This window comes from Salmo salar, chromosome 13 (assembly GCF_965601325.2).
Source record: "Salmo salar chromosome 13, fSalSal1, whole genome shotgun sequence".
NCBI lineage: Eukaryota > Metazoa > Chordata > Actinopteri > Salmoniformes > Salmonidae > Salmo > Salmo salar.
This window is the reverse complement of record NC_138303.1, coordinates 92519363-92542156: the sequence shown is the minus strand read 5'-3', so window position 1 is coordinate 92542156 and position 22794 is coordinate 92519363. Positions and strand designations below refer to the sequence as shown.

Below are 22794 nucleotides of genomic sequence, written 5' to 3'. Positions count from 1 at the left end.
GGTAGAGATAAAGGGGAAGGAATGTATTGGGTTGGGACTAGCACCAGCTCCCCTCTTCCCTGCAGATTTCGTCTTCCCGAGGTCTGCTCAGTTCATGCCTGGTTCATATTACGGCTCATCCAGCTGACTGAGACGTTATCAAACAAACTTACTGTTTGTTGACAGGAACACTGCAACTAAGAATTGTTTTGATCATAGAATTTTTTTTGGGGGGGGGTAATGGAATTTAGAGTGCATATGATTGCGTGTGTATGTGAGTGGAAGGTACTGCAATTTTGTTCTTGTTATTGCCCCACTCAATTACAAGAAATTTGAACTTGTATGGTATACCATACATGTTTTTGATCTTTTCCATGGAGTGTAGAGTGCATATGATTGCACTTGTATTTCGATAGGAAGGTACTGCAATTTTGTTCTTGTTATTCCACTACTCAACTAGAAATTGTACCTTTTATGGTATCGACCTCATGCAGCCTGGCAACAAGGGTGTATCCAATTTGTTGCTATTGTTTTTCAACTTCCTGCGCATTGACACCGCTGGTGATGGTAAATGTAAATGACATTTATCAAAAATATTTAATGCACACAGAATTGGAAAGATGTTAATTATCTGGTGAGGAAAATGATTGAAAATGTTTTACTTTTGTTTTTACGTAGTAATAGCACTCAGAAGCTGATGAAGCGTTAGGAAAAGGCTATCCAGACATTCCTGACCTGCAAACCAATTGTTAAAATTAGGTCAGGGTTTTGGTTAAGGTAAGAGTCAGTTTTGGATTTTGGTTAGTCTTTTTGGAGGTCAGCAGTGTCCTTATAAATGCTCTTAGCATAATTAGCATTCCCCATAGTCACGGCAGGTTAACGTTAGCTTTGTGGCACAACAGATTGTCTTCAAGTATCGCTCTTTGATTGAAAATGGAAATAGCCTTTGTGGATAATGACTATTAGATAGTGTAATTACGCTAGCTAGATAACCATCTATATTGAGTCTATGGGAATGCTAATGTCAGCATCCTACATTAGAATAAATGTTTTTATTTTTTCAACACAAAAAATTCAACTTAGAATTAACATATCGTTTAGATTCTCTGCACTTTTAATAATTTTGGCAAATATTATTTATACACTACATGACAAAAAGTATGTGTACACCTGCTTGTTGAACATCTAATTTCAAAATCATAGGCATTAGTATGGAGTTGGTTCCCCCTTTGCAGCTATAACAGCCTCCACTCTTATGGGAAGGCTAGATGTTAGAACAATGCTACGGGGACTTGCTTCCATTCAGCCACAAGATCATTAGTGAGGTTGGGCACTGACGTTGGCCTGGGTCTCAGTCGGCGTTCCAATTCATCTCAAAGGTGTTCGATGGGGTTGAGTTCAGGGCTCTGTGCAGGCCAGTCAAGTTCTTCCACACAGATCTCGACAAACCATTTCTGAATAGACCTCACTTTGTGCACGAGGGCATAGTCATGCTGAAACAGGAAAGGGCCTTCCTCAGACTGTTGCCACAAAGTTGGAAGCACAGAATTGTCTAGATGCTGTATGCTGTAGCGTTAAGATTTCCCTTCACTGGAACTAAGGGGCCTAGCCCAAACCATGAAAAACAGCCCCAGACTATTATTCATCCTCCACCAAACTTTACAGTTGGCACTATGCATTGGGGCAGGTAGCGTTCTCCTGGCATCTGCCAAACCCAGATTCGTCTGTCAGACTGCCAGATGGGAAAGCGCGATTCAACATTCCAGAGAATGCGTTTCCACTGCTCCAGAGTCCAATGGCGGCGAGCTTTACACCACTCCAGCCGACGCTTGGCATTGCGCATGGTGATCTTAGGCTTGTGTGCGGCTATTCGGCCATGGAAACACATTTTATGAAGCTCCCAACAAACAGTAATTGTGCTGACGTTGCTTCCAGAGGCAGTTTGAAACTCAGTAGTGAGTGTTGCAACCGAGGACAGACGCTTCAGCACTCAGCGGTCCCATTCTGTGAGCTTGTGTGGCCTATCATTTCGCGGCTGAGCCGTTGTTGCTCCTAGACGTTTCCAGTTCACAATAACAGCACTTTCACTTGACCGGGGAAGCTCTAGCAGGGCAGACATTTGACTGACTTGTTGGAAAGGTGGCGTCCGAGGACGGTGCCACGTTGAAAGTCACTGAGCTCTACTGAATTCTACTGCCAATGTTTGTCTATGAAGATTGCATGGCTGTGTGCGCGGTTTTATACACCTGTCAGAAACGCGTGTGGCTGAAATAGCCAAATCCATTAATTTGAAGGGGTGTTCACATACTTTTGTATATATAGTGTATTTACCAACATCTCTTCCCTGGGTTTGCTGTGTGACAACAGGCCGGAATGGGTCTTAAGTTGGAAAACAACCACATTTGATCAGGAACTGGGCGTGGCTACGTAACATAAAGTGAACAGTACCTTTATAGGGGAGTACCATTTCTGGGGACTGATGGGTTTGTGCATGCCATTGTTGAGAGTGCGTGTTGGTGCCATGTCAAACTCCTGCTCTGGCATCTTGACACGGGCATTCTTGGCTTTCTCTAGTTTGGCCCCCTCCTCAGTGGAACCCTTGTCGCCCCAGCGGACCTGAACAGGGACAGGCAACAACAGTCAGTGGCAGGGGAATGGTAATATAATGAGCAGAGCTGAGCCGTAATTGGATGAAGGGCACAGCAGTCCGGGCACAACAGTCAGTGCATGTCTTTCTCACCTCCATTCTCTTGATGCCACCCACACCTCGGCCACCGTAGTATGAGGCATCCACAGTGGGCCACCTCTTCTTGGGATACCCGTCCTCGTCCTCATCCTTACAATAGAAGACAAAGAGATCCCTCTTATGGTACCCTTGCCCTATAATGTTCACGATATCAGATGCCTTCAACTCAACCAGTGATATTGTTGCAAACAAGTAGAGGTCATGCTAAACTTCATGTCCTGGTCAAGTTCAACCAAGTCACACAAATATATACAGTACCAGTCAAACGTTTGGACACACCGAAGGGTTTTTCTTTATTTTTACTATTTTCTACATTGTAGAATAATAGTGAAGACATCAAAACTATGAAATAACACAAATGGAATCATGTAGTAACCAAAAAAAGTGTTAAACAAATCAAAAAATGTTTTTTATTTGAGATTCTTCAAAGTAGCCACCCTTTGTCTTGATGACAGCTTTGCACACACTTGGCATTCTCTCAACCAGCTTCATGAGGTATTCACCCGGAATGCATTTCAATTAACAGGTGTGCCTTGTTAATAAAAGTTCATTTCTGGAATTTATTTCTTTCTTAATGCGTTTGAGCCAATCAGTTGGGCTGTAACAAGGTAGGGTTGGTTTACAGAAGATAGCCCTATTTGGTAAAAGACCAAGTCCATATTATGGCAAGAACAGCTCAAATAATTAAAGACAAACGACAGCCCATCATTATTTTAAGACATGAAGGTCAGTCAATCTGGAAAATGTCAAGAACTTTGAAAGTTTCTTCAAATGCAGTCGCAAAAACCATCAAGCGCTATGATGAAACTGGCTCTCATGAGGACCGCCACAGGAAAGGAAGACCCAGAGTTACCTCTGCTGCAGAGGATAAATTCATTAGAATAACTGCACCTCAGATTGCAGCCCAAATAACTGCTTCACAGAGTTCAAGTAACAGACACATCTCAACATCAATTGTTCAGAGGAGACTGCGTGAATCAGGCCTTCAAGGTCGAATTGCTGCAAATAAACCACTACTAAAGGACACCAATAAAAAGAAGAGACTTGTTTGGGCCAAGAAACACAAGCAATGGACATTAGACCGGTAGAAATCTGTCCATTGGTCTGGTGAATCCAAATTTGAGTGATTGAGTGCTGCATCTGGCCTCCACAATCACCCGACCTCAACCCAACTGCGATGGTTTGGGATGAGTTGGACCGCAGAGTGAAGGAAAAGCAGCCAACAAGTGCTCAGCATATGTGGGAACTCCTTCAAGACTGTTGGAAAAGCATTCCAGGTGAAGCTGGTTGAGAGAATGCCAAGAGTGTGCAAAAGTATCATCAAGGCAAAATATGGCTACTTTGAAGAATCAAATAAATGTTTTTTTTTTGTTTAACACTTTTTTGGTTACTGCTTTATTCCATAGGTGTTATTTCATAGTTTTGATGCCTTCACTATTATTCTACAATGTAGAAAATAGTAAAAATAAAGAAAACCCTTAAATGAGTAGGTGTGTCCAAACTATTGATTGGTACTGTAAGTAGCATGGCATCCCTGTGGTGTGTGACCATAGAGTCTCCCTGTTATAAACTGCATCCGCATCTAAGAGCCTGAAAACAGTTACAGTATACAGTAACTAAACTTGTGGCATGACCAAACTCCTCTCTCTACCTAAAGAGCTGGGCTGCTATTCAGTTTACTGGACAGAGAGTCAAAAACAACTCCATCCATCTGGAATAAGGTCAGACAATCTGCCCTGTCAGGTCCTGGCTGCATTGCCCCTCTCACCTACACTGCAGTCCAGTCACTCTCTTGGTTGGCGGTCCACATGCAGACAGAGTGTCCTTTGGCAGGAGAGCCAGGAGGCCAACCTCCCCTCACAAAAAATATGTTTATATATAATAAAAACACACATACATACATACATACATACATGATATTTGCCATTTAGCAGAATTTTTTTCCAAAGTGACTTACGGGTGGTTCTGGAAATCGAACCCACTATCCTGACGTTGCAAGCGCCATTCTCTACAAACTGCGCTACAGAGGACTGAAATGGTGCTGTACAGATCAGGACCTTGGGTGATTGACTGACCTTGTGCTTTTTTTACCAGTGTGATTTCTTTAGGTAAAGAAGGGAGTTTAGTTTGTGTGTGTGAGCGAGAGAGAAACCTAATTTAGCCTGACCATGGCTTTTTGTGTTGCCTCTATATTATCTTCCATAACTACCCACTGGGCACACACGTCAATTCAACGTCTATTCCACGTTGGTTCAATGCAACTTCATTGTAATGACATGGAAACAACGTTGATTCAACCAGTGTGTGCCGAGTGGGTACCCTCCTCGGGTACCAGTCCCTATGCCCTGCTACATTTTGAAACCAACTCATGTTGTTCTGATTGATGACATCGATGCCTCAATGCTGAACGTCTGCCTCTGTCGGGTTAAAATGGAAAATGACAGCTGTGAGTCAATAACTATCTAATCCCTATTATGCTCCTGCAGGTTCAGAGCTCTTTGAGGCAGAGACAGCTGGCTGTTTCAGAGCAGACAACAGGAGACAGAGAGAGACACAGAGAGCCTTACAACAGGGTATGATAGTGATGTTTAAACTCTACAAGGTCTAGAAACAAAGTATATTAGACTACAAGATTTACTCACTGAGCTGTCCTCCAGTACCGGAGGTGGAGGCTCATGGATGATCTGCAAAGATGGAAAAAGAAACTGAATCATAATCATGAAAAATTGTGTTTTCCATTGGCATACTGTACATGGCAGCGTCTCTGCTGGGGTACAGGAAATGAGTTTGAATTTGAGAGTGTGATAATGAGAGAATGGTTTGATGACAGAGTGTTACCTACAGTGCCTAGTGAAAGTCTACAGTACACACCCCTTGCACGGTCTTTACAGAAGGTTTATTTGCTGTATTGTCATGCAGAATTATTTAACAGCCTTACTGCAAACAAAATGGATGATTTGGAATGGATTTTTTAACATAGGCGTTCTTCTTTTCACTTTTTCATACAGGCCAGTAATGTGGAGTGAATGCAATGTTGTTGATCCTCTTTATTTTCAAGTATTGTGGCGGCAACATCATGTTATGGGTACACTTGTCACCGGCAGGGACTGGGGAGTTTCTCAGGATAAAAAAAAACATGAAAGGAGCAAAGAGCAACATCAAATCAAATTGTATTGGTCACATACACATGGTTAGCAGATGTTAACTTCTCTGGGCTAGGTGGGACGTGACCGTCCCACACTATTCAACAGCCAGTGAAATAGCATGGCGCGAAATACAAAACAGCAAAAATCTCAATTTAATTTTCTGAAACAATCAACTATTTTACACCATTTTAAAGATAAGACTCTCGTTAATCTAACCCCATTGTCCGATTTCAAAAAGGCTTTATGGTGAAAGCATAAAATTAGATTATGTTAGGACATAAACTTCACAAGAAAATCCACACAGCCATTTTCCAAGCAAGGACATGCATCACAAAAACCAAAAGTACAGCTAAAATATTCACTAACCTTTGATGATCTTCATCAGATGGCACTCATAGGACTTCATGTTATACAATACATGTATGTTTTGCTCTATAAAGTTCATATTTATATCCAAAAACAACATTTTACATTGGCGCGTGATGTTCAGAAAATGTATTCCCACCAAAACTGCCGGTGAATGTGCACATCAATTTACAAAAATACTCATCATAAACGTTGATAAAATTTACAACAGTTATTGAAAGAATTATAGATACAGTACTCCTTGACGCAACCGCTTTGTCAGATTTCAAAATAACTTTACGGAGAAAGCACATTGTTCAATATTCTGAGTACAAAGCTCAGCCATCGAAGCAAGCTACACAGCTACCCGCCAAGTTCTGGCATCAACAAAACTGAATTAGTATTATAAATATTCTCTTACCTTTGCTGATCTTCGTCAGAATGCACTCCGAGGACTCCTACTTCCACAAGAAATGTTTGTTTTGTTCGAAATACTCCTTATTTATGTCCAAATACCTCCGTTTTGTCTGTGCGTTCAGATCACTATCCAAAGGCAAAGGCGAGCGCAGTACCAGAGACGAAAAGTCAAAATGTTCCATTTCCGGTCGTAGAAACATGTCAAACGTTGTTTACAATCAATCCTTAGGGTACTTTTAACATAAAATGTCAATAATATTCCAACCGGACAATAGCGTATTCATTCCAGGAGAAAAAGAAGGAACGGCGTGCTCGCGGGATCGCACATCACCAAGCCCTTTGTCCTCAGGCAGTCCACTCATTGACTGAGCTACTATTCTCTGCCCAGTAACAGGAGAATCATGAAAAAAACTTTCTAAAGGCTGTTGATAGCCAATGGAAGCCTTAGGAAGTGCAACGTGACCCCACAGACACTGTAGTTTCGATAGGGATTCAAAAGAACTACAATTATCAGATTTCCACACTTCCTGGTTTGATTTTTCTCAGGTTTTTGCCTGCCATATGAGTTCTGTTATACTCACAGACATCAAACAGTTTTAGAAACTTCAGAGTGTTTTCTATACAAATCTACTAATAATATGCAAATATTTGACTCTGGGCCCGAGTATTAGGCAGTTTGCTCTGGGCACGCTTTTCATCCGAAATCGAAAATACTGCCCCCTATAGCCTAAAAAGTTAATGTGAGTGTAGAAAAATGCATGTGCTTCTAGTTCTGACCATGCAGTAATATCTAACAAGTAATCTAACTATTTCACAACAACTACCTTTAACACACAAGTGTAAAGGAATGAATAAGAATATGTACATATAAATATATGGATGAGCGATGGCCGAACGGCATAGGCAAGATGCAGTAGATGGTATAGAGTACAGTATATACATATGAGATGAGTAATGTAGGATATGTAAACATTATATAAAGTGGCATTGTTTAAAGTGACTAGTGATACATTTATTACATCCATTTTGTAATTATTAAAGTGGCTAGAGATTTGAGTCAGTATGTTGGCAGCAGCCACTCAATGTTAGTGATGGCTGTTTAACAGTCTGATGGCCTTGAGATAGAAGCTGTTTTTCAGGCTCTCGGTCCCTGCTTTGATGCACCTGTACTGACCTCACCTTCTGGATGATAGCGGGGTGAACACCAGTGGCTCGGGTGGTTGTTGTCCTTGATGATCTTTTTGGCCTTCCTGTGACATCGGGTGGTGTAGGTGTCCTGGAGGGCAGGTAGTTTGCTCCCGGTGATGAGTTGTGCAGACCTCACTACCCTCTGGAGAGCCTTGCGGTTGTGGGCGGAGCAGTTGCCGTACCAGGCGGTGATACAGCCTGACAGGATGCTCTCGATTGTGCATCTGTAAAAGTTTGTGAGTGTTTTTGGTGACAGGCCAAATTTCTTCAGCCTCCTGAGGTTGAAGAGGCGCTGTTGCGCCTTCTTCACCACACTGTCTATGTGGGTGGACCATTTCAGTTTCTCCGTGATTTGTACGCCAAGGAACTTAAAACTTTCCACCTTCTCCACTACTGTCCTGTCGATGTGGATAGGGTGCTCCCTCTGCTGTTTCCTGAAGTCCACGATCATCTCCTTTGTTTTGTTGACGTTGAGTGCGAGGTTGTTTTCCTGACACCACACTCCGAGGGCCCTCACCTCCTCCCTGTAGGCCGTCTCGTCGTTATTGGTAATCAAGCCTACCACTGTAGTGTCGTCTGCAAACTTGATGATTGAGTTGGAGGCGTACGTTGCCACGCAGTCATGGGTGAACAGGGAGTACAGGAGAGGGCTTAGAACGCACCCTTGTGGGGCCCCAGTGTTGAGGATCAGCGGGGTGGAGATGTTTCCTACCCTCACCACCTGGGGGCGGGCCCGTCAGAAAGTCCAGGACCCAGTTGCACAGGGCGGGGTCGAGACCCAGCGTCTCGAGCTTAATGACGAGTTTGGAAGGTACTATGGTGTTAAATGCTGAACAGCATTCTTACATAGGTATTACTCTTGTCCAGATGGGTTAGGGCAGTGTGATTGCGACTGTGTCGTCTGTGGACCTATTGGGGCGGTAAGCAAATTGGAGTGGGTCTAGGGTGTCAGGTAGGGTGGAGGTGATATGATCCTTGACTATTCTCTCAAAGCACTTCATGATGACGGAAGTGAGTCGTTTAGCTCAGTTACCTTAGCTTTCTTGGGAACCGGAACAATGGTGGCCCTCTTGAAGCATGTGGGAACAGCAGACTGGGATAGGGATTGATTGAATATGTCCGTAAACACACCAGCCAGCTGGTCTGCCCATGCTCTGAGGACGTGGCTAGGAATGCCGTCTGGGCCAGCAGCCTTGCGAGGGTTAACACGTTTAAATGTTTTACTCACGTTGGCTGCGGTGAAGGAGAGTCCGCAGGTTTTGGTAGCGGGCAGTGTCGGTGGCACTGTATTGTCCTCAAAGCGAGCAAAGTTGTTTAGTTTGTCTGGGAGCGAGACATCTAGGTCCGCAACGGGGCTGGTTTTCTTTTTGTAGTCCGAGATTGACTGTAAACCCTGCCACATTCCTCTCGTGTCTGAGCCGTTGAATTGCGACTCTACTTTGTATCTATACTGACGCTTAGCTTGTTTGATTGCCTTGCAGAGGGAATAGCTACACTGTTTGTATTCAGTCATGTTTCCGGTCGCCTTGCCCTGATTAAAAGCAGTGGTTCGTGCTTTCAGTTTTGCGCAAATGCTGCCATCAATCCATGGTCTCTGGTTGGGGAAGGTTTTAATAATCGCTGTTGGTACAACATCACCGATGCACTTGCTAATAAACTCGCTCACCGAATCAGTGTATACATCAATGTTGTTGTTCGACGTTATCCCAGTCCACGTGATTGAAGCAATCTTGAAGCGTGGAATCAGTGTTGAACAGACCTGAGCATGGGTGTTTCCTGTTTTAGTGTCTGTCTATAGGCTGGGAGCAACAAAATGGAGTCGTGGTCAGATTTGCCGAAAGGAGGGCGAGGGATGGCTTTGTATGCGTCGCAGAAGTTAGAGTAACAATGATCCAGGTTAAATGTTAGAGGAAAACCCGCTGTAGTCTTCTGACCGAGACCTATTTTTCAGCGAGACAATTATACGCATTTTAATGCCAAAGACACACCAGACTGGCTTTCCAAGGTGGTGAGTGTTCCTGAATGGTCCAGCCTCAGTCCTGACTTAAATCTGCTTGAAAATCAGAGACGTGGTTTGAATATTGCTGTCCTACAATTATTCCCAACCAAATTTACTGAACTTGAGCAATTCTTACAAAAACAATAGATATACAATGAGTATACAAAACATTAAGAACTGCTCTCTCCATGACATAGATTGACCAGGTGAAAGCTATGATCCCTTATTGATGTCACTTGTTAAATCCACTTCAGTCAGTGTAGATGAAGGGGAAGAGACCGGTTAAATAAGGATTAAGCCTTGAAGCAATTGATACATGGCTTGTGTATGTGTGCCATTCAGATGGTGAATGGGCAGGACAAAATATTTAAGTGCCTTTTGAACAGGATATGGTAGTAGTTGCCAGGCGCACCGGTTTGTGTCAAGAACTGTAACGTTTGAGTTTTTCCACGCTCAACAGTTTCCCATGCGTATCAAAAGTGGTCCACCACCCAAAGGACATCCAGCCAACTTGAAACAATTGTGAGAAGCATTGGAGTCAACATGGGCCAGCATCCCTGTGGAACGCTTTCGAGACCTTGTAGAGTCTATGCCCCGATGAATTGAGGCTTTTCTGAGGGCGAAAGGGGGGTTGCAACTCAATATTAGGAAGGTGGTCCTAACGTTTGGTATGCTCGGTGTATGTTGTCCTAAGAGATGTGCAAAGTTGGTAGAATTGTATTCAAAATGATACACAGTTGTAATGGATGCTAGTATTAACTCTGGGGTGTGAAAAAATATCAAATTGAATCCCTTTTTAGATGTCATTTTTAAGCTGCTGTGCAAGGGGTGTGTAGACTTTCACTAGCGACTATATTCATTTTTTGTATGTTTGTTTTTAGAGGTACTGTAGATGAAACACAATCTCATAAACAAGTACTGCAATATCGTAATGCACACACACACTTCACAAAATGATTACAAAAAGTATCTCCTCATGGACTTTCATTGGGACAAGATGGCTGACGTACCACTGTGCAGCAGAGAGGCCAGAACCACCAGAGCAGAGCCAGCGTCAGGAGGAGCAGCAGGATGAGCAGAGCTATGGCCAAGAATGTCCCGTCAGACTGGGGGAGGCCGAGAGAGGAAATGAGGTCAGAACCTGGTGTAGGTAAACTAAAATCTGTGCTTGAACACAAGCTATATTACCCCCCAGGAATAGACATGGAAGAGTACAGTACTAAAATTTGTCAAACAATTAGAAGCACAACACTGTGTAGAGAAGTGGCGAGGGGTTGATACTTACACAGCTGACAGAGGTGATGGTGACAGAACTAGATATGAAACTCAGGCCATTGTTCATACTGACGTGGAGGGTAGCTGCCCTGAGGGAGGTGAGAAGAAGGTGAGATGACTGCACTGTTTGTATATTTTGCTCTAATATCCTTCAACACATCTGTTTTAATTTCAGAGACTGAGTGCTTTTCTGAGAAAAGTCGGAAGTTTACATACACCTTAGCCAAATACATTTAAACTCAGTTTCACAATTCCTGAAATTTAATCCTAGTAAAAATTCCCTGTTTTAGGTCAGTTAGGATCACCACTTTATTTTAAGAATGTGAAATGTCAGAATAATAGTACAGACAATGATTTATTTCACCTTATATTTCTTTCATCACATTCCCAGTGGGTCAGACGTTTACATACACTCAATTAGTATTTGGTAGCATTGCCTTTAAATTGTTTAAATTGGATCAAACGTTTTGGGTAGACTTCCACAAGCTTCCCACAATAAGTTGGGTGAATTTTGGCCCATTCCTTCTGACAGAGCTGGTGTAACTGAGTCAGGTTTGAAGGCCTCCTTGCTCGTACACACTTTTTCAGTTCTGCCCACAGATTTTCTATTGGATTGCGGTCAGGGCTTTGTGATGGCCACTCCAATACCTTGACCATGTTGTCCTTAAGCCATTTTGCCACAATTTTGGAAGTATGCTTGGGGTCATTGTCCATTTGGAAGAACCATTTGCGATCAACCTTTAACTTCCTGACTGATGTCTTGAGATGTTGCTTCAATATATCCACATAATTTTTCTTCCTCATGGTGCCATGTATTTTGTGAAGTGCACCAGTCCCTCCTGCAGCAAAGCACCCCCACAACATGATGCTGCCACCCCCGTGCTTCACGATTGGGATGGTGTTCTTCGGCTTGCAAGCCCCCCCCCCCTTTTTCCTCCAAACATAACGATGGTCATTATGGCCAAACAGTTCTATTTTTGTGTCATCAGACTAGAGGACATTTCTCCCAAAAATATAATCTTTGTCCCCATGTGCAGTTGCAAACCGTAGTCTGGCTTTTTTTGGGGTTTTGGAGCAGTGGCTTCTTTCTTGCTGAGCGGACTTTCAGGTTATGTCGATATAGGACTCGTTTTACTGTGGATATAGATACTTTTGTACCTGTTTCCTCCAGCATCTTCACAAGGTCCTTTGCTGTTGTTCTGGGATTGATTTGCACTTTTCGCACCAAAGTACATTAATCTCTAAGAGATAGAATGTGTCTCCTTCCTGAGCGGTATGACGGCTGCATGGTCCCATGGTGTTTATACTTGCGTACTATTGTTTGTACAGATGAACGTGGTACCTTCAGGTGTTTGGAAATTGCTCCCAAGGATGAACCAGACTTGGAGGTCTACAATTTTTTTTTCTGAGGTCTTGGATGATTTCTTTTGATTTTCCCATGATGTCAAGCAAAGAGGCACTGAGTTTGAAGGTAGGCCTTGAAATACATCGACAGGTACACATCCAATTGACTCAAATGATGTAAATTAGCCTATCAGAAGCTTCTAAAGCCATGACATCATTTTCTGGAATTTTCCAATCTGTTTAAAGGCACAGTCAACTTACTGCATGTAAACTTCTGACCCATTGGAATTGTGATACAGTGACTTATAAGTGAAATAATCTGTCTGTAAACAATTGTTGGAAAACTTACTTGCGTCATGCACAAAGTAGATGTCCTAACCGACTTGCCAAAACTATAGTTTGTTAACAAGAAATTTGTGGATTGGTTTAAAAACGAGTTTTAGTGACTCCAACCTAACACGGAACACAAACCGGCTGCGCACTTGCATACATTTTATTTTGTCCCCCCACACCAAACGCGATCACGACACGCAGGTTAAAATATAAAAACAAAATCTGAACCAATTACATTAATTTGGGGACAGGTCGAAAAGCATTAAACATTTATGGCAATTTAGCTAGTTAGCTTGAACTTGCTAGCTAATTTGTCCTATTTAACTAGCTTGCTGTTGCTAGCTAATTTGTGCTGGGAAATAAACATTGAGTTGTTATTTTACCTGAAATGCACAAGGTCCTCTACTCCGACAATTAATCCACACTTAAAACTGTCAACCAAATAGTTTCTGGTCATCTCTCATCCTTCCAGGCTTTTTCATCTTTGAACTTATATGGTGATTGGCATCTAAACTTTCATAGTATTACACCGACCGGCAACACAGTTCGCCTTTCAATCACCCACGTGGGTATAACCAATGAGGAGATGGCATGTGGGGTACCTGCTTCTATAAACTAATGAGGAGATGGGAGAGGCAGGACTTGCTGCGCGATCTGCGTCAGAAATACGCGCGCGAGCAGTGTGTGTGCAATAATTTAAAAACATAGATTTCCAATTTATTTAGCAACGTTCGCGCACGCGACTGAGCGGTGTGGTCAGCCTATAAGTGTATGTAAACTTCCGACTTCAACTGTATGTCTTGAAAGCAAAGGAGATGTAATGGGTATGTAAAATAATATATATGTTTATCTTAGCGTTTCATGAGTTGGTTTGGCATGCATCAATTTAAGCAGTGAGGATATGAGAGTTAAACAGTCACTAACGTCCCCTCCTCCTCCAATACTGGAGCTGGACACAGCAGGTAGGTGTCTCTCACGACCAATGGTCTTTTCACTATGGGATTATAGAAGAGAATGCATTGTATTATGTGTGTATATGAATACCTAATACTGTGGATCATGTGCCTCATTATAAATCCTATACAGTAGCTATGCATCCAGCTAGAGGTGCATGGAAATCAAATCTAAAATAAAATCAACAAAATACAGTACAGTAGCTAATTCATTACCAAACGGTGCTATTAATTTAACTATTTATCTTAGTTAAAATATCATAATTTCAAAGAGTTGTAGATCAAAGAGGACTTCAAAGACTATAGTTGAAATTGAAATACTTTGAGACAAATTGTGAAAATTCCTTTCTTTGTTATTGTCTTTGTGGCCCTTTACTTGTGGAAAATGAAGCAACTGAAATCCTTCAGAGTGAGTGTGGTTTATTTACCCTGGCCGAGAGAACATTCAGTGTGTGCAAATGAACTTAAGATCCACATTCCTTCTGTACATCTGAGAAGCCTTAAGTATTCAACCAGATTAAGTAAAGTGAGGCTGCGTGTGTGTGTAGGGGAGTGAGGAAGGACAGACCAGAAATCATTAGGATTTGTAATAACAGTGGGCATGCTATAACCCCCTCTTGCTTGTGGCTAAATCAAACGTAGCCCCATTTCGCATAATGCCTCAGGGAAGAATGCAGAAATGTTTCTTCAGTGTAAAGAATTGGACTACTCTCTACGGAATATTGCTTGTCAAAGGATATTATTGCGGGTCCCTTATCCATGGAACTTTTGGAGATTCTAGATGAAATAAACCCTTGCCCTTAAAGCTTCAGAGAGCCTTCTACCTAGCTTATCAGAGACACTGAGGCTACAGCAGATGTGCTAGATCAGTTTTGGATGAGTGAAAGGAACAAAGAAACCTCATTACATCTCCAACTCAGATCTGTTTGTGCACTGCTGCCGACTCCATTGGTGTGGAATTTGCAACCAGACAGTGGTTTGCAACTTTGGAGCGAGGGTAATCTCTTGCATCAAAATATTTGTGCCACAAGTGCAAAGAAGTTCTTTCTTGGTCCAATGTTCTGTCATGTGTAGGGCACCTTGTGGGATACTGCTGTTCTACATTGGCCCAATGAAATGGTTAGGTAAGGAACATAAAGACTGAGCTACACGTGTGGTCCCGTGACAAAAAAAATCAATAATAATAATTAAGACAGGCAGAAATTGTCTTGAGAACCCAACTGGTGCCTGTTTGATCTAATGATCTTTCTTTCAGGCTCATTCCTTTAGGTTCTTTCGTACAGGATGTTTGAAATCCTTCTCTTTTGTATTTGCCTGTTTCATAGTCACAGTCAATAACAGCCAACTCACTGTGACATTGCTGAAACAAATCTCTTTCTAAGCCTCATTACCCTGCACTCAGAACCTTGTGTGAAAGTTAGAGATTCTTTCCAGATCATTCAAAACAGGGGTGTTACTGATGGGATTCATTAAGGTTAATGTTCGGGAAATTGTAGATACCGTAACTTCCACTTACTCAAAGTGAGAGTGTCGTTGATGCGGAAGCTACAAAGGACCTTCCCCACCTCGCGGGCATGTGAGAAACCATTTCCTTTCACTACCACCTGGAAGGACTCTAAGGCAGGATGAAAGGGAGAGAACAATCATCAATGCCATCTGTTAATCTTGATAATCATAAGTAAAGTGGAATTACAGTTGATAATGATATTTTCAAATCCTTATTTCTTGAGGCCAAAAGCTTCCCAATTATGCATAATGATACATCCCACTGGGCACACCACGTCATTTCAACGTGGATAATTGGGTAATATTTGGTAGATGCACTGATCAATGAGATTCCAAACTATTTTCATCCACTCAAAAAATGTTTTTTGAATTCCCAACGTGTTATCACTATGCCTTCAACCATCTAAAAGCACAATTAAATTCCAATGGAAAATCAATGTCTGATTTCTGGTTTAGTTGTCACCTAAATGTGTTATCAATGCGCTTTCAACCATTTAAAAGCACAACAACATTTAAATGGGAATACAATGTCAGATATTTTGTTTATTTATACAACAACTTAATGTGTTATCAATGTACGTCATCTAATAGCACAACCAAATGACCTGGACTGCAATTGAGATTGCATTAAACTACATGGTGCAAGTGATCAATGCCATATGAGATTCTGTTCAGATAACTGTAGCAATTGTGAAGATTTCCACAGAACTGCGACCCTGAACATGCACGATTTCTATGATTACATAAGAAGACATTTTACAGGAACCTCAAAATGTGCCATGGATGTTACAAATTTTAAGTTTGAATAAATACTGTTACATTCGTTTGTACGATAGCCTTAACATTAAGCTATTTACTGTCTTACAAAAGTAATATTGAATTGTGTTTGGTTGACAATGCAACCAAATATAAACATTTAAAGGAGATGTATCTATTACTTGGATAGTTCAATCTTAGCCACTGGCTTAATCTGCTTTTTTTTAACTTGTATTAGCTGAAACCCTAGGCCTATATGTATTGTAAACAATAGCTGTTGATGACTTCCCAAATGCTATCTACATATCTACATATATCTACATATAATTTGCTCTGTTGAACCTACCCTTTGGAATGACTTAGATAGCAACAGTGAATCTATTAAGTGGAGACTTCTCAACAATCATTCTCATGATAACACATGGTTATAGTCAAATATCAACGCTAAGCAGGGCTGGGTTTGGTTAAAGCCCTGGATGGGAGACTGAAGGGATAGCTGTAGATACAGCACATTTGGAAGGTATTCAGACCACTTGACATTTTGTTACGTTTCAGCCTTATTCTAAAATGGATTAAATAGTTTGTTTTCCTCCTCAATCTGAACACAATACCCCATAATGACAAAGCAAAAACAGTATATCTTTTTTTCTTCTTCAAATTAGTAAAAAAAAAAACTGATATCGCATTTACATAAGTATTCAGACCCTTTACTCAGTACTTTGTTGAAGCACCTTTGGCAGCGATTACAGGCTCAAGTCAAATGTTATTTGTCACATGCACTGAATACAACAGGTGTAGACCTTACAGTGAAATGCTTACATACGAGCCCTTAATTAACCAACAATGCAGTTTTAAGAAAAAAAAGAAATAATTAAGAGCAGCAGTAAAACAATAATAGCGAGGCTATATACAATGGGTACCGGTACAGAGTCAATGTGAGAGGGCACCGGTTAGTCGAGGTAATTGAGGTATTATATACATGTACTGTAGGTAGAGTTATTTAAGTGACTTATGCATAGATAATAACAGAGAGTAGCAGCAGCGTAAAAGAGTGAAGAGGTGGTGGGGGGGGGGGGATCAATGCAAATAGTCTGGGTAGCCATTTGATTAGATGTTCAGGAATCTTATGGCTTGGGAGTAGAAGCTGTTTAGAAGCCTCTTGAAACTAGACTTGGCGCTCCGGTACCGCTTGCCGTGCGGTAGCAGGGAGAACAGTCTATGACTAGGGTGGCTGGAGTCTTTGACATTTTTTAGGGCCTTCCTCTGACACCGCCTGGTATAGAGGTCCTGCATTGCAGGAAGCTTGGCCCCAGTGATGTACTGGGCCGTACGCACTACCCTCTATAGTGCCTTGCGGTCGGAGGCCGAACAGTTGCCATACCAGGAAGTGATGCAACCAGTCAGGATGTTCTCGATGGTGCAGCTGTAGAGCCTTTTGAGGATTTGAGGACCCATGCCAAATCTTTTCAGTCTCCTGAGGGGAAATAGGTTTTGTCGTGCCCTCTTCACGACTGTCTTAGTGTGCTTGGACCATGTTCGTTTGTTGGTGATGTGGACACCAAGGAACTTGGAGCTCTCAACCTGCTCCACTACAGCCCTGTCGATGAGAATGGGGGTCTGCTTGGTCCTCCTTTTCCTGTAGTCCACAATCATCTCCTTAGTCTTGATCACGTTGAGGGAGAGATTATTGTCCTGGCACCACACAGCCAGGTCTCTGATCTCCTCCCTATATGCTGTCTCGTCATTGTTTGTGATCAGGCCTACCACTGTTGTCATCTGCAAACTTAATGATGGTGATGGAGTCATGCCTGGCCTTGCAGTCACGAGTGAACAGAGAGTACAGGAGGGGACTGAGCACACACCCATGAGGGGCCCCCGTGTTGAGGATCAGCGTGGCTGATGTGTTGTTACCTACCCTTACCATCTGGGGGCGGCCCGTCAGGAAGTCCAGGATCCAGTTGCAGAGGGAGGTGTTTAGTCCCAGGGTCCTTAGCTTAGTGATGAGCTTTGAGGGCACTATGGTGTTGAACGCTGAGCTGTAGTCAGTGAATAGCATTCTCACATAGGTGTTCCTTTTGTCCAGGTGTGAAAGGGCAGTGTGGAGTGCAATCGCGATTGCATCATCTGTGGATCTGTTTGGGCGGTATGCTTAAAACATGTTGGGATTACAGTCTCAGACAGGGAGAGGTTGAAAATGTCAGTGAAGACACTTGCCAGTTCGTTAGCGCATGCTCGGAGTACACGTCCTGGTAATCCGTATGGCCCTGCGGCCTTGTGAATGTTGACCTGTTTAAAGGTCTTACTCACATTGGCTGCGGAGGGCGTGATCACACAGTTGTCGGGAACAGATGATGCTCTCATGCATGCTTCAGTGTTACTAGCCTCAAAGCGAGCATAGAAGTAATTTAGCTTGTCTGGTAGGCTTGTCACTGGGCAGCTCTCGGCTGTGCTTCCCTTTGTAGTCTGTAATAGTTTTCAAGCCCTGCCACATCTGACGTGCATGGGAGCCCGTGTAGTACGATTCAATCTTAGTCTTGTATCGAAGCTTTGCTTGTTTGATGGTTCGTCGGAGGGCATAGCGGGATTTCTTATTAGCTTCTGGGTTAGACTCCCGCTCCTTGAAAGCGGCTGCTCTACCCTTTAGCTCAGTGCAGACGTTGCCTGTAATCCATGTCTTCTGGTTGGGGTATGTACGTACAGTCACTGTGGGGACGAAGTAATCGGTGCACTTGATTGATGAAGCCAGTGACTGATGTGGTGTACTCTTCAATGCCATCGGAAGAATCCCAGAACATATTCCAGTCTGTGCTAGCAAAACAGACCTGCATCTTAGCATCTGCTTCATCAGAACACTTTTTTTATTGACCGCGTCACTGGTGCTTCCTGCTTTAATTTTTGCTTGTAAGCAGGAATCAGGAGGATAGAATTATGGTTAGATTTGCCAAATGGAGGGTGAGGGAGAGCTTTGTATGCGTCTCTGTGTGTGGAGTAAAGGTGGTCTAGAGTCTTCCCTCTTGTTGCACATTTAACATGCCGATAGAAATTTGGTAAAACGGATTTAAGATTCCCTGCATTAAAGTCCCAAGCCACTAGGAGCGCCGCCTCTGGATGAGCGTTTTCCTGTTTGCTGATGGCAGTATACAGCTCATTGAGTGCGGTCTTAGTGTCAGTATCGGTCTGTGGTGGTATATAGACAGCTATGAAAAATACAGATAAACTCTCTATGTAGAAAGTGTGGTCTACAGCATATCATGAAAAACTCTACCTCAGGTGAGCAAAACCTTGAGACTTCCTTAGATATCGGGTACCAGCTGTTGTTTACAAATATACATAGACTTTCTCCCCTTGTCTTACCAGAGGCTGCTGTTCTATCCTGCCGATACAGTGTATTACCCGCCAGCTGTATGTTATTCATGTCGTCGTTCAGCCACGACTCGGTGAAACATAAGATATTATGGTTTTTAATGTCCTGTTGGTAGGATATACGTGCTTTTAGTTTGTCCAATTTATTATCCAGCGACTGTACGTTGGCCAATAGTAGGGATGGCAACAGCAGATTAGCCACTCGTCGGCGGATCCTCACAAGGCACCCGATCTCCTTCCGCGATATCTTTTCCGTCTGTTTCTCCTGTGAATGACAGGGATGAGGGCCTGTTCGGGTGTCTGGAGTAAATCCCTCTCGTCCGACTCATTAAAGACAAATTCTTCATCCAGTTCAAGGTGAGTAATCACTGTTCTGATTTCCAGAAGAGACTGTAGCAGCAGCATTATGTACAAAATAAGTGACAAACAATGCGAAAAAACGAACAAAATAGCACTGTTGGTTATCAGCCATTTTCTCCGGCGCCAAAGTCTTATTGGGTATGTAGTTACAAGCTTGGCACACCTGTATTTGGGGAGTTTCTCCCATTCTTCTCTGCAGATCCTCTCAAGCTCTGTCAGGTTGGATGGCGAGTGTCACTGTACAGATATTTTCAGGTCTCTCCAGAGATGTTCGATCGCGTTTGATTGAGTGGCTGGGTCACTCAAGGACATTTAGAGACTTGTCCCGAAGCCATTCCTACATTGTCTTGGCTGTGTGCTTAGGGTTGTTGTCCTGTTGGAGGTGAACCTTTCTCAAACGAGACACTCTAATGTACTTGTCCTCTTGCTCAGTTGTGCACCGGAGCCTCCCACTCTTCTTTCTATTCTGGTTAGAGCCAGTTTGTGCTGTTCAGTGAAGGGAGTAGTAAACAGCGTTGTACGAGAACTTCAGTTTCTTGGCAACTTCTTGCATGGAATAGACTTCATTTCTCAGAACAAGATTAGACTGACGAGTTTTAGAAGAAAGGTCTTTGTTTCTGGCCATTTTGAGCCTGTAATTGAACCAACAAACGGTGATGCTCCTAATACTTACCTAGTATAAAATGTTGAATTTGTACCTTGGAAACAACATCAGATCTTCAACGTAATATTCTTGATAAGAAAAAAACTATAGGCTGGCAGCACCTCCTACTGGAGAGTTGATCAACTGTGCATTTGGAAAGCATTCCGACCCCTTGACTTATTCCACTTTGTTACGTTACAGCATAATTCTAAAATGGATTAAAAATATACACTACCGTTCAAAAGTTTGGGGTCACTTAGAAATGTCCTTGTTGTTGAAAGAAAAGCACACTTTTTGTCCATTAAAATAACATCCAATTGATCAGAAATACAGTGTAGACATTGTTAATGTTGTAAATTACTTTGTAGCTGGAAACGGCTGATTTTTATGGAATATCTACATAGGCGTACAGAGGCCCATTATCAGCAACCATCACTCCTGTGTTCCAATGGCATGTTGTGTTAGCTAATCCAAGTTTATCATTTTAAAAGGCTAATTGATCATTAGAAAACCCTTTTGCAATTATGTTAGCACAGCTGAAAACTTGTTTTGATTAAAGAAGCAATACAACGAGCCTCCTTTATACAAGGTTTGTCTATGTTTAAAATTGGTTATTCTGGAACTACAACAGAGGAGCTAATACACCACTCACCTCCTGCACAGATGCTAGAGGGCTCTGCTGCCAAGATCTCGATGCATGATCTCTTCAGGATCTGAGTGAAGGGAGAAGAGCAAGAGAGAGAGAAACAGGGAGAAGGCGATGGTTAATGGTGAAGGAGGGAAGCAGCACTACTGGAAACGTAAATCTGTTAGAGTTAGAGCTGTTGAGGCCTCCTGAGTGGCACAGCGGTCTAAGGCACTGCATCGCAGTGCTTGAGGCGTCACTACAGACCCGGGTTCGATCCCAGGCTGTGTCACAACCGGCCGTGACCGGGAGTCCCATAGGGCGGCGCACAATTGGCCCAGCGTTGTCCGGGTTAGGGGAGAGTTTGACTTGGGGCCTTTACTTGGCTCATCGCGCTCTAGTGACTCCTTGTGGTGGGCTGGGTGCTTGCAGGCTGACCTCGGTTGTCAGTTGAACAGTGGCTTCCGGGTTATGCGGGGTGGGTGTTAAGGAGCGCGGTTTGGCGGATCATGTTTCGGAGGACGCATGACTCGACCTTCGCCTCTCCCGAGCTCGTAGGGGAGTTGCAGCGATGAGACAAGATCGTAATTGGATATGACAAAGAAAATTAAATTAAAAGACAAACACAAAAAGAGTTAGAGCTGTTGAAAGTATGTAAACCTTAGACCATGGTATACTTTCAACAGTGTTGAAAACATACCTTACAATAGTGAACAGGTGTTTGCATCATTCTACCAACCCCAACAACATTGCCCTTACTGAATCAATGACTCCTTGCAGTGCCTCAAAGCCATCATTCACAGGGAAGACATGGTCCTTACTGTCGGCTATTGTCCAAAGCTAGGGAGTGAGGAGAATTCTAATTCAATAACAGTGTAATAACAATAATAATCCCCTGCTCACAACAGAAACATGTGAACGTGGCTCACCTGGGTTTCGTTGAAGTCTTTTACTCCCACGCAGTAGACTGAGGCGCCCAGTTGACGCGATCGGCTGGCCTAGTTTTCAAAAGGGTCACACAAATAGACATGAAAGTTATTTCATAACTCTATATTGTCCAAAGTAGAGAGAACTTCATGTCTGGTGTTCGATATATAGAAAACCAATACAACACAGTGTATAAAGGTGTCTCCATAAAGGATGAGCCTTGATTCTATGAAGCCTCTATGGAAGGCATGCACGACAGATTTGGGGGTTTTCTCCAGCCATCTCAGGTTGTGCAGGTATTTAGTCTTGAGTCATGACTGACACATGGAGACAAAGATATCCAAGTTTTCTCCAAAGCAGAGTTTGCGGTCTATAATGATGCAGGCATTTTTGTAGCAGTCCACTCAATCGATTGCTTTGGTTAAATCTTGTGCTTTCATGGCCATAACCAGTCTGAGATTTAGTGAGGTCCCCGGACAGGGTGAATTTTAAGAAAGATGGAGCTCATTTACTGAATTTATATACAGTTTATAAACTATACAATGCTATTGGGAGAACAGCAAAAACAAGCAAAAATGACTGCAGCCATTATCACCTTGGCTGCTGTACAGTGAGGGAAAAAAGTATTTGATCCCCTGCTGATTTTGTATGTTTGCCCACTGACAAAGAAATGATCAGTCTATAATTTTAATGGTAGGTTTATTTGAACAGTGAGAGACAGAATAACAACAAAAAAATCCAGAAACGCATGTCAAAAATGTTATAAATTGATTTGCATTTTAACGAGGGAAATAAGTATTTGACCCCTCTGCAAAACATTTGTATTTATTTTATTTATTTCACCTTTATTTAACCAGGTAGGCTAGTTGAGAACAAGCTCTCATTTGCA

General features: G+C 42.6%; 2 protein-coding genes across 2 annotated transcripts in view; one reads left to right on the top strand and one right to left on the bottom strand.

Annotated features, from left to right (window-relative positions):
• LOC106568239 (anthrax toxin receptor 1) overlaps positions 1-22794 on the bottom strand; it is a 49752-nt gene that overhangs the window by 5502 nt on the left and 21456 nt on the right. Inside the window, exons 7-16 of the mRNA XM_082960453.1 lie at positions 21908-21976; positions 21738-21818; positions 21006-21066; positions 15242-15340; positions 13697-13766; positions 11106-11184; positions 10831-10926; positions 5368-5409; positions 2720-2815; positions 2428-2595 (exon numbers count right to left, since the gene is read on the bottom strand). Of these exons, the coding sequence (XP_082816579.1) occupies positions 2428-2595; positions 2720-2815; positions 5368-5409; positions 10831-10926; positions 11106-11184; positions 13697-13766; positions 15242-15340; positions 21006-21066; positions 21738-21818; positions 21908-21976 (861 nt within the window). The remainder of the gene's footprint in view (positions 1-2427; positions 2596-2719; positions 2816-5367; positions 5410-10830; positions 10927-11105; positions 11185-13696; positions 13767-15241; positions 15341-21005; positions 21067-21737; positions 21819-21907; positions 21977-22794) is intronic.
• The window catches only part of LOC106568237 (AP2-associated protein kinase 1), a 110036-nt gene that overhangs the window by 66547 nt on the left and 20695 nt on the right, over positions 1-22794 (top strand). The window lies entirely within an intron of this gene.